Source organism: Bos indicus, chromosome 6, assembly GCF_029378745.1.
Source record: "Bos indicus isolate NIAB-ARS_2022 breed Sahiwal x Tharparkar chromosome 6, NIAB-ARS_B.indTharparkar_mat_pri_1.0, whole genome shotgun sequence".
In the NCBI taxonomy this organism is placed as follows: domain Eukaryota; kingdom Metazoa; phylum Chordata; class Mammalia; order Artiodactyla; family Bovidae; genus Bos; species Bos indicus.
Window position 1 is genome coordinate 101,628,123 of NC_091765.1, and position 13,273 is coordinate 101,641,395.

At 34.0% G+C, this 13,273-nt stretch overlaps 1 protein-coding gene across 13 annotated transcripts in view; it reads right to left on the reverse strand.

Annotated features, from left to right (window-relative positions):
- Positions 1 to 13,273, reverse strand: part of MAPK10 (mitogen-activated protein kinase 10) — a 623,107-nt gene that overhangs the window by 86,798 nt on the left and 523,036 nt on the right. The window contains exon 9 of one of the 13 annotated variants that reach the window (XM_019963057.2): positions 2,851 to 2,922. The exons of the other annotated variants lie outside the window; for them this stretch is intronic. Coding sequence (XP_019818616.2) covers positions 2,851 to 2,922 — 72 coding nt within the window. The remainder of the gene's footprint in view (positions 1 to 2,850; positions 2,923 to 13,273) is intronic. 13 annotated transcript variants of the gene reach the window in all.

Below are 13,273 nucleotides of genomic sequence, written 5' to 3' on the forward strand. Positions count from 1 at the left end.
TGATAATGTTCTACTTTTTTAACCTGAGTGGTAATATATGCATGTTCATTTTATTGATCTTTTCAAAAGCTATAAATTTAATATTCTTCTAATTCACTTGCATAATTTATTTTGTAATTTTAAAGTAAAAGTGTCTGCCAGGGTGAAATTCATTAGGAGACCTCCCAATAGAAAAGTATCTCAGTAGTTGAATTCTGACTTTTCTGTAGAAAGTTAAACACATTTGATTTGAATAAAAATTTAATTAAAATATATCAAAATACAGCTACTAATAAAGGGTTTCCCTGGTGGCTCAGACTAAAAAATCCACCTCCAATGCAGGAAACCTGGGTTCAATCCCTGGGCTGAGAAGATCCCCTGGAGAAGGATACGGCAACCCACTGCTGTATTCTTCCCTGGCGAATCCCATGGACAGCGGAGCCTGGTGGGCTACAGTTCTTGGGGTCACAAAAAATCAGGCATGACTATGTGACTAAGCACACAACACAAAAATACAGCTGCTAATAAAGTGGCATAAAAATGCATTAAATTTTAAGAACTGTTTTTGGTTATCTAAATTTCTCAAGGCTAAAAATAATGTGAATTCGTTTAGGTATAAAAAATAAAGGGTATAAGACCGTATTTTTAAGTTTTGTTGTTATTTTATGTATTAAGAACACATGTATAGCTCATATTGCACTGACTTTTATCAATCATTTATTTTGAGAATGTCTTCATATAAATGATATGTTAAAAATAATATGACTGCCTACAGAATATTGTATAGATGTATACTACACACACTATATATCTAGTAGATTAAATATAATTTTATTGCCACTTTCAGATGTCATGTTTAATAAAAGGGCATTTCAAAAAATAAGTAATCTGTTTTGTATTTTAAAAGTTTAACATTATAATAATGAGTCTTCATAATATGTTTGCCTGAAAAATTCTGATTTGAAATTACCAACATGTTTGAAATTATGAAAAGACTGCTCTGACATTCAGAGGAGACACTTTAGTTAATAATTACCATTTACCCTTCCCAAAATTTACAAATATATCCCTATACAAGAGCTCCATAAATAACCAAAAATAAAAATACCAAGCTCAAGTATTGAAAGAACAATCTGAGACTTCTTAACATTAGCAGCAACCCAAAGGTTTACTTATAAGGGATTTTGGTATCAAGTTAAGAAATGATAACCAAGCAACTTAAAAAAAATGGATTCTAAGAAATGTTAATCTGTTTTAATAACTCAGTTGTGGAAATCTGATTTGATTTTCTTTAATAAAAATTATAAGAAAAGTAATGAAAAATAATCATTTTAATTTATAGGTGGCAAGCAAAATGAACTTCTAAAATATCAAAGAGTACAAAGTTAATAGATTGAGTCTGTTTTTTATCAAATGTCTAAAAATTAGGCAAAACTTAACTGTTTCATATTCATGTTCAAAGTCCAAATTCAAGTTTATAATCCACAAGATTTCAGAGAAATCTTGTTTTTTTTTCCAATCTGAAAGAATTCATTTTTTATCAGGCTAACATACTTTTAAAGAGTATTAACATAAACATGAATGTTGTAAATTTATAGATACTATTTAGTAAAACGTATATGCAGAAGACAATACTGCAAAACAGGCATAAATGTTTTAGAAATAAATGTGTGTCATATAAAACTAAAAAAATATTTTTAGTAAGAATAGAGTTAAAAGTAGTGCAGTTTTATTTTTAACTAAATAAAACATTTCATGTTAAGCTTCTTATCCACAAAAACTGAGTGTCTAATTCAGTCAGTTTGTAAATTTGTCCAATACAGAGAATATATGCATGCACTTAATATTTGTTACATATTAATCTTCAAAGTAAATGGCTAATTGCAGAGTTAGGCTACAATATTATTAATTAGATTTATTTTATACATTAAAACCCCATTATTATAGGCTCAATTTTGTTTTCAAACAGTGATCATTTAAGTAATGCTCATCTTATCTTTAGTATGATAATGACGTAATAGTTTGTAAGTGACTGTGAGTAGGATACTTAACTGACTAAATAAAATAAGTTATTATAAACCCATACACTAAATCATACTCTCCATATCTTTTTAATACTGCAAAGCCCATAGAACCTTTACTTGCTAATTATTAGCTGCTTAAGGGATCACTTTTACTTAACCAAGTGATATACATTTGTTTTCTTTGGATATTTCATATAATCATTATTAATTAATGAGGTTTTAATCATGGTACTTGTTAATAATGTGGAGAGAATAAAAGCAGTAATGGAGCTATTATTCCTAGACATTAAGGAAATGAGAAAAATTATTTTAGAAGATCATTTTTAAAAGGAAATTCATATGAATGTTCTCTGAATATGTGTTAATAATAAACTGATTGCATTTATGAATGAACATAAATTTAACTGATAAAAGATTTCCATGCCAAATGAGTATTTGTTATGGTACAAAAGCATAAATCTTTAGTCTTAAACTAAAAGATTTTGTCATTTATTATCTAGCTATGGATATAACAACTGACACAACTGAGTGACTAACACTCTCACAACAAAAAACAGTAAAACATAATAGAGTATATCATTGTTACTAGTTTCATAAGACTGAATTAAGGCAGATCTTTTGATAGTAATTGAACGTTTCATATGTGTTACAATATTATCTACATACAAGCTTGCTAGGAGACAAGATTACTCTCCCATGATGCCAGCTGGTAAATATGTGACATTGGAGTTTCACAGAACCCCTCTAAGGGCAGTGAGGATATACCACCAACAGTATTATACTGGAGACCTAATGGAATCGATTGAACATATTACCCATAGAGACCACTGGCTTCTAAGAAGGATACGATCAGTGCCAGGAAACAGCACTGCACCTTTTATCATTTCGCCCATGATGCACCCTACTGACCACATGTCAACTGAAAACAAAAATGAAATGAAGATAAACAAGAAGACAGGAATAGAACAGCAAATAAACAAAAACACTTCACTACCCAGGCCTTGGAGCAATGGTCTGACCTTTTGCTGACTGGGTTAACAGTGCTTTAAAACACTTAACAGTGCTTTAAAACAGGGGGGTGGGAAGAACACAAGAATGTCAGGGCCCTTTCTGCTATGCAACTGAACTAACCGTGCCATTCAATGCCACCTAATGTATGATAATATTACTTTGCAATTATAATGCAATGATTAATTTAGGTTCTGATTTAAAAGGTCTGATTTGCATTCATCTCCTAGAATCCTACTGATTTGTATTGTAAATTATTCTAGATTGTGTTAATGTGGGAAACATGCAAATTGGTTTCTCTTTCATTCTTTTGTATACCACACTTGGAGAAAGAAATAAAAGACTGAGCCGCCTACAACCTCATAAGAAAGGGTTTCTTTTATAAAACACACTTACTCTTATTTATAAATATGGATAAATTTCCGGAAGTGAAATGCCAGTTCAGGAATGAGTGTTTTGGAATAGGCTGGTTCAGTTTCATTGACTCTCACCAAAGAAGTACGTTTTTAAACAGAAGCTTTGTCTTATTCTCGTAAAAACAATTGCTTTCTAACTGTCCTTGGTTACTCACGTGTTCCTACTGAAAACTCAGAAAGAAAGATAGGTCATTCTTATGAGGAAAATTAACCTAGAAGAATAAGGGAAGTTGAGGGGGAACAAATAGGGAAAGACATTAAGATAGCACACTAGAATTTTGCTCCACTTATTCTTCCAGTTATATATTGTAATTTGGCAGTGACCTTACAGAATTCCTCGAGATTCTTTCCCAGGTGAAGGTCTCACTCAGGTTAAATGCAAAGTTTGACCAAATACCTAAACAGAGTTATCACTGCAAAGAAACGGTTATAGCTATGAAGGTGACAAGCATACCCAGAAAAGCAAATTTGTCTTGCTTCCATTTTAGGAAAGCAAGTGACATGCAAAAAGATCAGGAAAAGATAGAGCAAACAGTTGTGCATCCCTTTATTATTAATACATTTGGAATTCAAGATAATATCTGTCTCACCAGAGGTTGGTATTGTGAACACTTTGATTAAAGGGCAAAAAAATTCTCTAAAACAAAATTTGCTTTTGAATTGCAAATATTCTTATCATCAAAGTGACCAGTCTAAGTTGTTATTTACCATGTATCTACTTTTTAGAGATATTGTGGGAGAGAGAGATTTTTTTAAAAAAAGAGAGCTAAAGGCTCAATAAGCAAGGCTTTCTCTTGCCTGCATCAATTTAAACATTTGGGAAAAGGTTATTTCTGCCCCAAACCTATCCGCTAGTTAAAAAACATCTATTTCTATATTTATTTAATGAAAAAATATCTCTTTTATGTTATCTCTGACAGATATTCATTTTTTTTTTCTGCTACAGAACCAATCCCATTGCTTTCTAACTGTACATGTATGTGTTAGTCACTTGGTCATGTACAACTTTTCGTGAGCCCCATGGACTGTAGCCTGCCAGGCTCCTCTGTCCATGGAATTCTCCAGGCAAGAATACCAGAGTGGGTTGCCATTTCCTCCTCCAGCGGATCTTCCTGACCCAGGAATCAAATTCAGATCTTCTGTGTTGTGTCTGTCTGAGCCACCAGGGAAGCCCAGCCTTCTAAATGTGTATCAACTTGGCCAAGTTACTGACTCTCTCTTTTCATCCTCTAAAACATGGATGGCATTTATCATGTAAAAATTTTTTGACTTAAAAGGATTATGCCTGGTAAAGATCCTTCCACATTGCCTGGCATATAATAAGTTATCAATAAATGTTTGTTATGTATCATGTATTATATATATATATTAGAATTAAATATACATAGAGAAGGCATATTCATTTAATATTTATATACTATTATACTATATCTTATATTAATGTCTATAATTAAGAAATTTTTCCAATGAGGGAAGCTTACCACTCACTGGGCAATCCTTTTCACTGTTGAAACCACTTTGAAAGGCACTCCACGTATTAAATCACAGTTGACTCCATGGAATTTCTCTCCATTATCTAAATCGGAATTATCTTGTTCTCTAATACAAATAATAATCTTAAAATAGAATCTGTGACCCCTGACCACTCTTGCAAAACTGACAAATTTTCCTCTTTCAGACTAGAATCCCTTGCGTTTTCTTCTCCCTCACCTAATGCTGTTAAACAGCAACAACAGTAACAACAGATGCCCTAAAGAGGTCTTAGTCCCAGGGTTACTTCAGTCTCACTTGGCTCTAGATAGTTCTTGGTTTAATAACTGCTGTGTCTCCCAGTTCTCACTTATGTGGCTCTGTGGGATACAGATATTCTAAAGTAAAAGCAGAAAATTTTTGGAAATATATCTTCATGATAGAAGCTACAATTGTAGACTTAATAGATCACAAAGCCTTTGTGTGAAAATAATGTAGAGAGATACAAACTCAAGATCTGAACTACTGATGAAAATACTGAATTCCATTTGCTTTATTTAATGTACCATTTGCTTTATTTAATGTACCTTTGCTGAGTTATAATACCCTGGAAACCTCTCCAAATTCCAGTTTCCATTTAACTTTCCTCGCAATTCACTATTCCTATAGACTCTCCATGCTTATGCCACAGAAATGCTAAGCCTTATGCCTGGCCTGGAAGCTAAATTGGTAAAGAATCTGCCTGCAATGCAGGAGACCACCTGCAAGGCAGCAGACCCAGGTTTAGGGATCAATCCCTGGGTCAGGAAGATCCCCTGGAGGAGGAAACGGCAAACGACTCTAGTATTCTTGTCTGGGAAAACCCCTGGACAGAGGAGCCTGGTGGGTTAGAGTACATGGGGTCGCAAGAGTCGGATGTGACTTAATGACTAAACCACTACCACCATTATAAATTACAAAAAGGGGAGTAGATGCATATGAGTTTATATAGATTTTTATTATTCAAGGCAGGATGAAATGTCAAGAGAACGTCATTGCAACAGCCACAGCGAGGGATTTTATTAATTAGTTATCACAACTAAAACAAGAAAGAGGGAATAAAAGAATTTGGTTCTAGATCTTTTTAAATCCTTTGGGGATGCAGGGTGATAGCTTTCCCTCAACTAATTCATCTATATGCTTATCAAGATGAGACTGGATTATTTTATGAAAATTTCAAGATATTCCAATGAATACTGACTGTGCATAGACCTTAGAAGAAATTGTCAAATTCAATCACAGTTGGAAACTGGATTTTGTTGCTCTCTGAGACAGTCTGATATGGTATGTGAGTCTCCATAAGATTTTTGTACACTAATGCCACCCAGGCAGAATTCTAGTTCCTTCCATGATTCTGATCATAACATTCCTCTCATCATCAGTATTTCCAGAGAAAGCAGATTCATTTGCAATTGTGGCACACAGAAACTGATTTACTTTCCTTAAAAGGAATGCTTAGTAAGTTTTGATGTTACTAAAATATGGTTATCAGTTTTCTAAGGGAGAAAATCTCAAGTGTATCATTTGTCAGGCATTAGATTATGCTAAATTATAATTTTTCTACTCTAGTCAAGAGATAGAAATAAAATAATAAAGGTCATGACAGTTTAAATCTAAATTGTTGTTGTTGTTGTTGTTTAGTTATGTCTGATTCTTTTGCAACCCCATGGTCTGTAGCCCACCAGGCTCCTCTGTCCATGGGATTTCCCAGGCCAGAATACTGGAGTGGGTTTCTATTTCCTTCTTTCTCAAGGGGATCTTCCTGACCCAGGGATCAAACCTGCATCTCCTGCATTTGCAGGCAATTCTTTACCACTGATCTACCAGGGAAGCCTCTAGTGAAGAAAATGGCAACCCACTCCAGTATTTTTGCTTGGGAAATCCCATAGACAGAGGAGCCTGGTGGGCTACAGTCCATGGGGTTGCAAAGAGTAAGACATGACTTAACAACAAGGTTGTGTCAGTTTAAATCTAAACATAGAAAGCACTTTATTGCTACTTCCACACCCCAGTGGCTTGATCTGTGATTTATGATGGAATATTTTTTGGACTATGAGAGCTTCTATCCAGCAACCTAACACATGTTTCCTGTCTAGGAGATTATGCGGTTCTGGTAACGCAATTATGAGACCACACTGCTTTTCTCTTTAACCTAATTATATCTTCATTTAGCATAGGATTCAGACAATGGGTTTTGATAAATCTTTCAACAAGCACTTCAAAGTACAATAGAAGAAGATTTAATATGGTTTTCTAAAATCAGAACACCATTTCTTTAAAATGTTTGCTTTAAAAGTTCAAAATTTAATTAGATATTTTACAAAAACACATTGTTTTAAACTTTAGTGCAAAGATAGAATTATGAAAAGCTACCGATATGCATAAATAAACTGTGAATGTACCTATTTTGCATCTGTGGATCTAACTAAGAAAAATAAAAAACATTCATGGAACACAATGCTAAATATTCTAGTTCCAGGAAACAGAGGATTTTTCTCCTTGGATCTAGCTATTCAACTTGTTTTTCTTTCTTTGTAACTTCTATGGCATCATATTAATTTTTAATGTTTATTTTATAGATGTTATACCATTGATTTTCTTTTTTAATGAAACAGAATAAAATCCATTGAAACTTACTATAAAGAAGAAAATCTTTAGCTTTATGTTAAATTATAAATAAAACTGTAATAATTTTCAAAATACTCTGCCATAAAAAGTCTTGTCATTTTTTATTGCACCAAAATATTTTAAATTGTCATCTTTAAAATCTCTATAATTCTGCAGTGTGTATAAATAAGGAATCTGAAGAAATCCTAATGTTGAAAAAATAATTTTTTTCTTTAAACTTTTCATGTTTTGATGAACACATAGTAAATGCTTGGCTCTGAACGTTTCACATTATCACCAAATTAAATACAAGTTCCCTGAAGATTGGGGTAATTATCCTCATTTCATTTTACACATCAACTTGCAGAAGTGCTTCAGTAAGTGACGAACTACTCATTTTCTTTCCTTTTACTGTCTAATTCACAGATAATTTTGGTTTCTCATCACTTGAGAATTTTTTTTAAGGCGGTCTTTTGGTTATTTCTATTTTTTTAAATAGTTTATCTAATTCAATTTGAAGGTTATATTTGGGCTAAGGTACCCCCAAACTAATTCCATGCCATAAAAAATGGAGTTCTTTATAATTTAAAGTTATTTACAGGTATGTGTACGTTTGTAAGGGGCTTCCCAGGTGGCACTAGTGGTAAACAATGCACCTACCAATGCAGGAAATATAAGGACACAGGTTCAATCCCTGGGTCAGGACGATCCCCTCAAGGAGGCATGGCAATGCACTCCAGTGTTCTTGCCTGGAGAATTATATATATATATAATATCATCACAGCAATTCTGTAAGGCTGGCAAAGGAGGTATTATATAAAATACATTGAAACTCCTAGGAGATAATTTATGACTAAAATGAAGAGGACCAGAGCCAGTTCTTGGAACCCTTATGCTCTGGAGTCTCATCTGACTGCTGAAGGGAGAGAGTCCCATAATAGGTTATCACTATTCGTGGATTTCGTCCTAAGAGCCAATCAGGCTAAGGGCGGTTGGAATGGAATAGCACAGTAATGACTAAGGAATCTGTTGTTTGTAGTTTTACTCTGTCAATTAGTTCAGTTTATTTTTAAAGATCTTCCAGTACTCCGTCTACAGAACTGTAGAGGAATAAGGAAAAGCAATATGCTTTTAAACCTTTCTATATCTATTTCTCTCCTCTTTCACTTTCATCAAGAGGCTTTTTAGTTCCTCTTCACTTTCTGCCATAAGGGTGGTATCATCTGCATATATGAGGTTATTGATATTTCTCCCAGCTTGTGCCTCTTCCAGCCCAGCGTTTCTCATGATGTACTCTGTGTATAAGTTAAATAAGCAGGGTGACAAAGGAGCCTTGGCGTGCTCCTTTTCCTATTTGGAACCAGCCTGTTATTCCATGTCCAGTTCTAACTGTTGCTTCCTGACCTGCATACAGGTTTCTCAAGAGGCAGGTCAGGTGGTCTGGTATTCCCATCTCTTGAAGAATTGTCCACAGTTTATTGCGATCCACACAGTCAAAGGCTTTGGCATAGTCAATAAAGCAGAAATAGATGTTTTTCTGAAACTCTCTTGCTTTTTTGATGATCCAGCGGATGTTGGCAATTTGATCTCTGGTTCCTCTGCCTTTTCTAAAACCAGCTTGAACATATGGAAGTTCACGTTGTGACCAAACTAGATAGCATATTCAAAAGCAAAGACATTACTTTGCCAACAAAGGTCCATCTAGTCAAGGCTATGGTTTTCCCAGTGGTCATGTATGGATGTGAGAGTTGGACTGTGAAGAAAGCTGAGCACCAAAGATTTGATGCTTTTGAACTGAGGTGTTGGGGAAAACTCTTGAGAGTCCCTTGGACTGCAAGGAGATCCAACCAGTCCATTCTAAAGGAGATAAGTCCTGGGTGTTCTTTGGAAGGACTGATGCTAAAGCTGAAACTCCAATACTCTGGCCACCTCATGCAAAGAGTTGACTCATTGGAAAGGACTCTGATGCTGGGAGGGATTGGGGGCAGGAGGAGAAGGGGACGACAGAGGATGAGATGGCTGGATGGCATCACCAACTCGATGGACATGAGTTTGAGTGAACTCCAGGAGTTGGTGATGGACAGGGAGGCCTGGTGTGCTGCGATTCATGGGGTTGCAGAGAGTTGGACATGACTGAGTGACTGAAATGAACTGAACTGAACTGAACTGATATCTATTTCTGGGGGACAGGGGCTCCTGGGAGAAATGGCAGTCATGGTGGAGCTATGTGCATGGTCACCCAAATGCTTCTCTCCAAGGCATCAAGATCCATCACCTCAATTTATTTTTTCCTGTTCCACCACCAAAGCTGGTTCGCTGTGTCCTCCCTTACTTTCTGCCCCCCTCAATATACCCTTCTGACCTTTTATCCCAGTTATGCCTTATCCTGCCCTCTAGTACAGTGGTCCCCAACCTTACTGGCACCAGGGACTGGTTTCATGGGAGACGATTTTTCCATGGACCAGGGATGGGGAGGAGGATGGTTTCAGGATGATTCAAGCACATTACACTTATTATGTACTTTATTTCTATTATTATTACACTAACTCCACCCGAACTCATCAGGCTTTAGATCCTGGAGGTTTGAGACCCCCACTCTGGTATACTCTGGCCTCTAAATTTCCTGTGAGAAGAATTTTCCTCTTAACTCTGATCTTCCATCTGTTCAGATAATCTCAGAATCTTCAGCTTACTCAGATTTTCTTAGAGTAATAAAGGGAAGTATATTAACAAATTCACAGTGAAAAATATTCTCTTAAGCAAATACAAAGAAAAAGAAGTTAAGTCTTATTTTTTCAAATGTTTGTGATTATTGGCCATTTGTTTATGGGTGTGAAGAATGACTATTTTTAAACCCTGACTATAAAGTATGTATTGTTTGAGATAATGTTTTATTACTATAATATTAGGTAGAAGACTCAGGCTATAACAAAATGTATTAGTTGCAAAAGATTATTTGGAAATAAGCAAAGTTATTTCAAAGAGGGAAGGATTAAAAGTATCTATCTGTACTAGATGGATATAATAATCCACAGCCTCCAATTTTTGTTCACCTTACTTTGATTATCCCTAATTTTCATTTCTTCAAGCTTAGAAAGATGTGATATTTAGTTAATCTGAGGATGTTTTCTTTATTTCTTCAAATATATAATATTTTGGTAAATCATTCCCTGTTCCATAATAACCTGTTTTCTTGGAAAGATTATATATATATATATATATATATATATATATATATATATATATATATTCTTTTCTTTCTAACTGAAATTTCTCATGTCCTCAGAGGGAAAGGCAAGAAACAGTGTTTTAGCAGCTCAACTGTCAGCTTTAATCAGAAATAATATGCTTGAGGTCCAGAAGTTTCAAATGAATATGGTGTGCCTATTTATATCATTCCCCAGATCCAGAGAACTCTAGCAGAACTCAAAATAAAGGAATATCACCTGATCTTGTTTAAAAAGGTGCAACCATTTGAAGTAGAATAGAAATAAAAAGGTAGAAAGAGTATATCTATTTAAAATGGATAACCAACAAGGTCCTTCTGTATAACAGAGGGAACTCTGCTCAATGTTATGTGGCAGCCTGGATGGGAGGGGAGTTTGGTGAAGATTGGCCACATGTATATGTATGGCTGAGTCCCATTTTTTCAGAACAGTCCCACCTGAAGCTATCACAACATTGTTAATCAGCTATACTCCAACACAAAATAAAAAGTTTAATTTAAAAAAAAGATTCAGGTTTAAAGAAAGAACTGATATTACAGTATATACAAACTATACTGATATTATATGAGACTTTGGTAATCAAGAAAATACCATGCCCTGGTTGGGTTGTGGAAGGAGTCAGTGACTAGCTAGTTCTTTAAAAAAAAAAAAAAAAAAAAAAAACAGACAAACTTCCAAGAAAGTATCATAAAACTGCTGCACTATAAGCTATTATTAAAAGAAACAAGATCTTAATGAAATGTAGTCTTTGATGCCTCTTATATGATCATTGGACTATGTAAAGAAAATAGAAAATAAGTGACTTGGCATATTATTGTTCTCTAACTTGAAATTCATCATAGACTGAAGAATTATTAGTAATACTATTATTATGTCAACCTATATGCAGGTTTTAATCATAAAACCATAATGAAAATTGAGTGTTTAATAGTGCATGTTTATATAATTAAGAAACTATTTACACAATAAAAACAAATACTTTCTAAATGTTTCTTTGGATATTAAAAAGGCTAGCAAACTAATGAATGGAAAAGTAAGTATGTACGTATGTATTTTGCCAACATTTTAATTTAATCATCAAGAAACTACCTTGTGATATCATCTGGGTCATGTCAATAGTCAAGAAACCCACACAATGTTCCTCAAAGTGAAAAGACAATTTTAACACAGTAAAATAGCTAAAACTTCAGTTGTCAATGGTAATTTCCTAAGAGCTCCCAATTTTTCAAGGTGTTTTACTATTTTCACTTAGAATACAGATTTTTTTAAAAGGAACATTAAAAAGTTCTGTTCAGAGAGAAGAATATCTTTGCTTATGATGACAGAGTGCTATAACATCATTTTTCAGCCTCAGAGAAATTCAACGGAAATCACTCTGAATAATTCTAAGTGAATTATTCATTTAGATTGTTTTTTTGTTTTTGTTTTGTCTGTGAAGAATCTTGGAAGTACCCAAGGTATAAATTAGCATATACTAAACTTTGATATTACTTCCAGTAAATGCTGAAATCATTTCATTATGCTAAAATATTGATATGAGTCTTCTCCCCATAAATAAGCTCCATCAGCCCCCAAACTTGTGTCTGATCATCATGGTCTAGTGAAGTTACTTTAGTGTTCTGATCCCTTTATTACTGGTAGTAAGCTCTAATTACAAAATGATAATAATTTCATATAAAGATTAATGAAACAATTTCACCCCAAAACACAGAGTATATATAATCCATTGTTCAATAAGGATTTCTATGGTTTAGTTTAATTTTTAAATATGGTCATGACTAAGACATTAAGTTATAATTTTAATTATAGGAAAATGAACTAATTTCAACATATTTCATGTGGAAATTATTTACCCATGTTTAAGTAAAATTTAACTTGAGCAAGACATACTATATTTACGTAGCTTCCCCACTGACTTTTACATCTACACTCGGGCTCCTTATCATATTTCATATCACCAGCTCATTTAATAATTCCAAATCAGAGATATCTGTCCAAAAAGTTCCTGATGAAATCTAACTAAAGATTCAGTGGTATAAGGCAAATCAACACAGCTTTTTTTTAATTGACTACCTCCCCCACATTGTACATTCCATTTCTTTAATTCTAAATTTCATTGGAAAAGCAACTATCTATGTCTAAGTCACATCTCCAAGTCAAATAAGGAAAGCCAATTTTGAACCTACCTGACCTCCAGCAAGTTGACTAAAATTATGATTTTTAAATGTGGAAGTTCATGTTTTAAGAAAGATGTGCCTTAAGACTGGATATAGTGTCGAGAGTAATTCAATAAAGGTGTGGACAGAAGCTTAAGATGTTGGCAAGAAGAGAAATGAGCATGCCGAAATTTATAGAAGCATAAAATGGATTTAGAAAAAAGATGGGTAATACTTGCAAATAGTGATTTCTTTTGCTAATTCGAAATATATTTTAATCACTTGAGATATGTTGGCCTCTCTTATTTATGAAAAACAGCACTGCTATTCTGAGTTATAGATAAAAT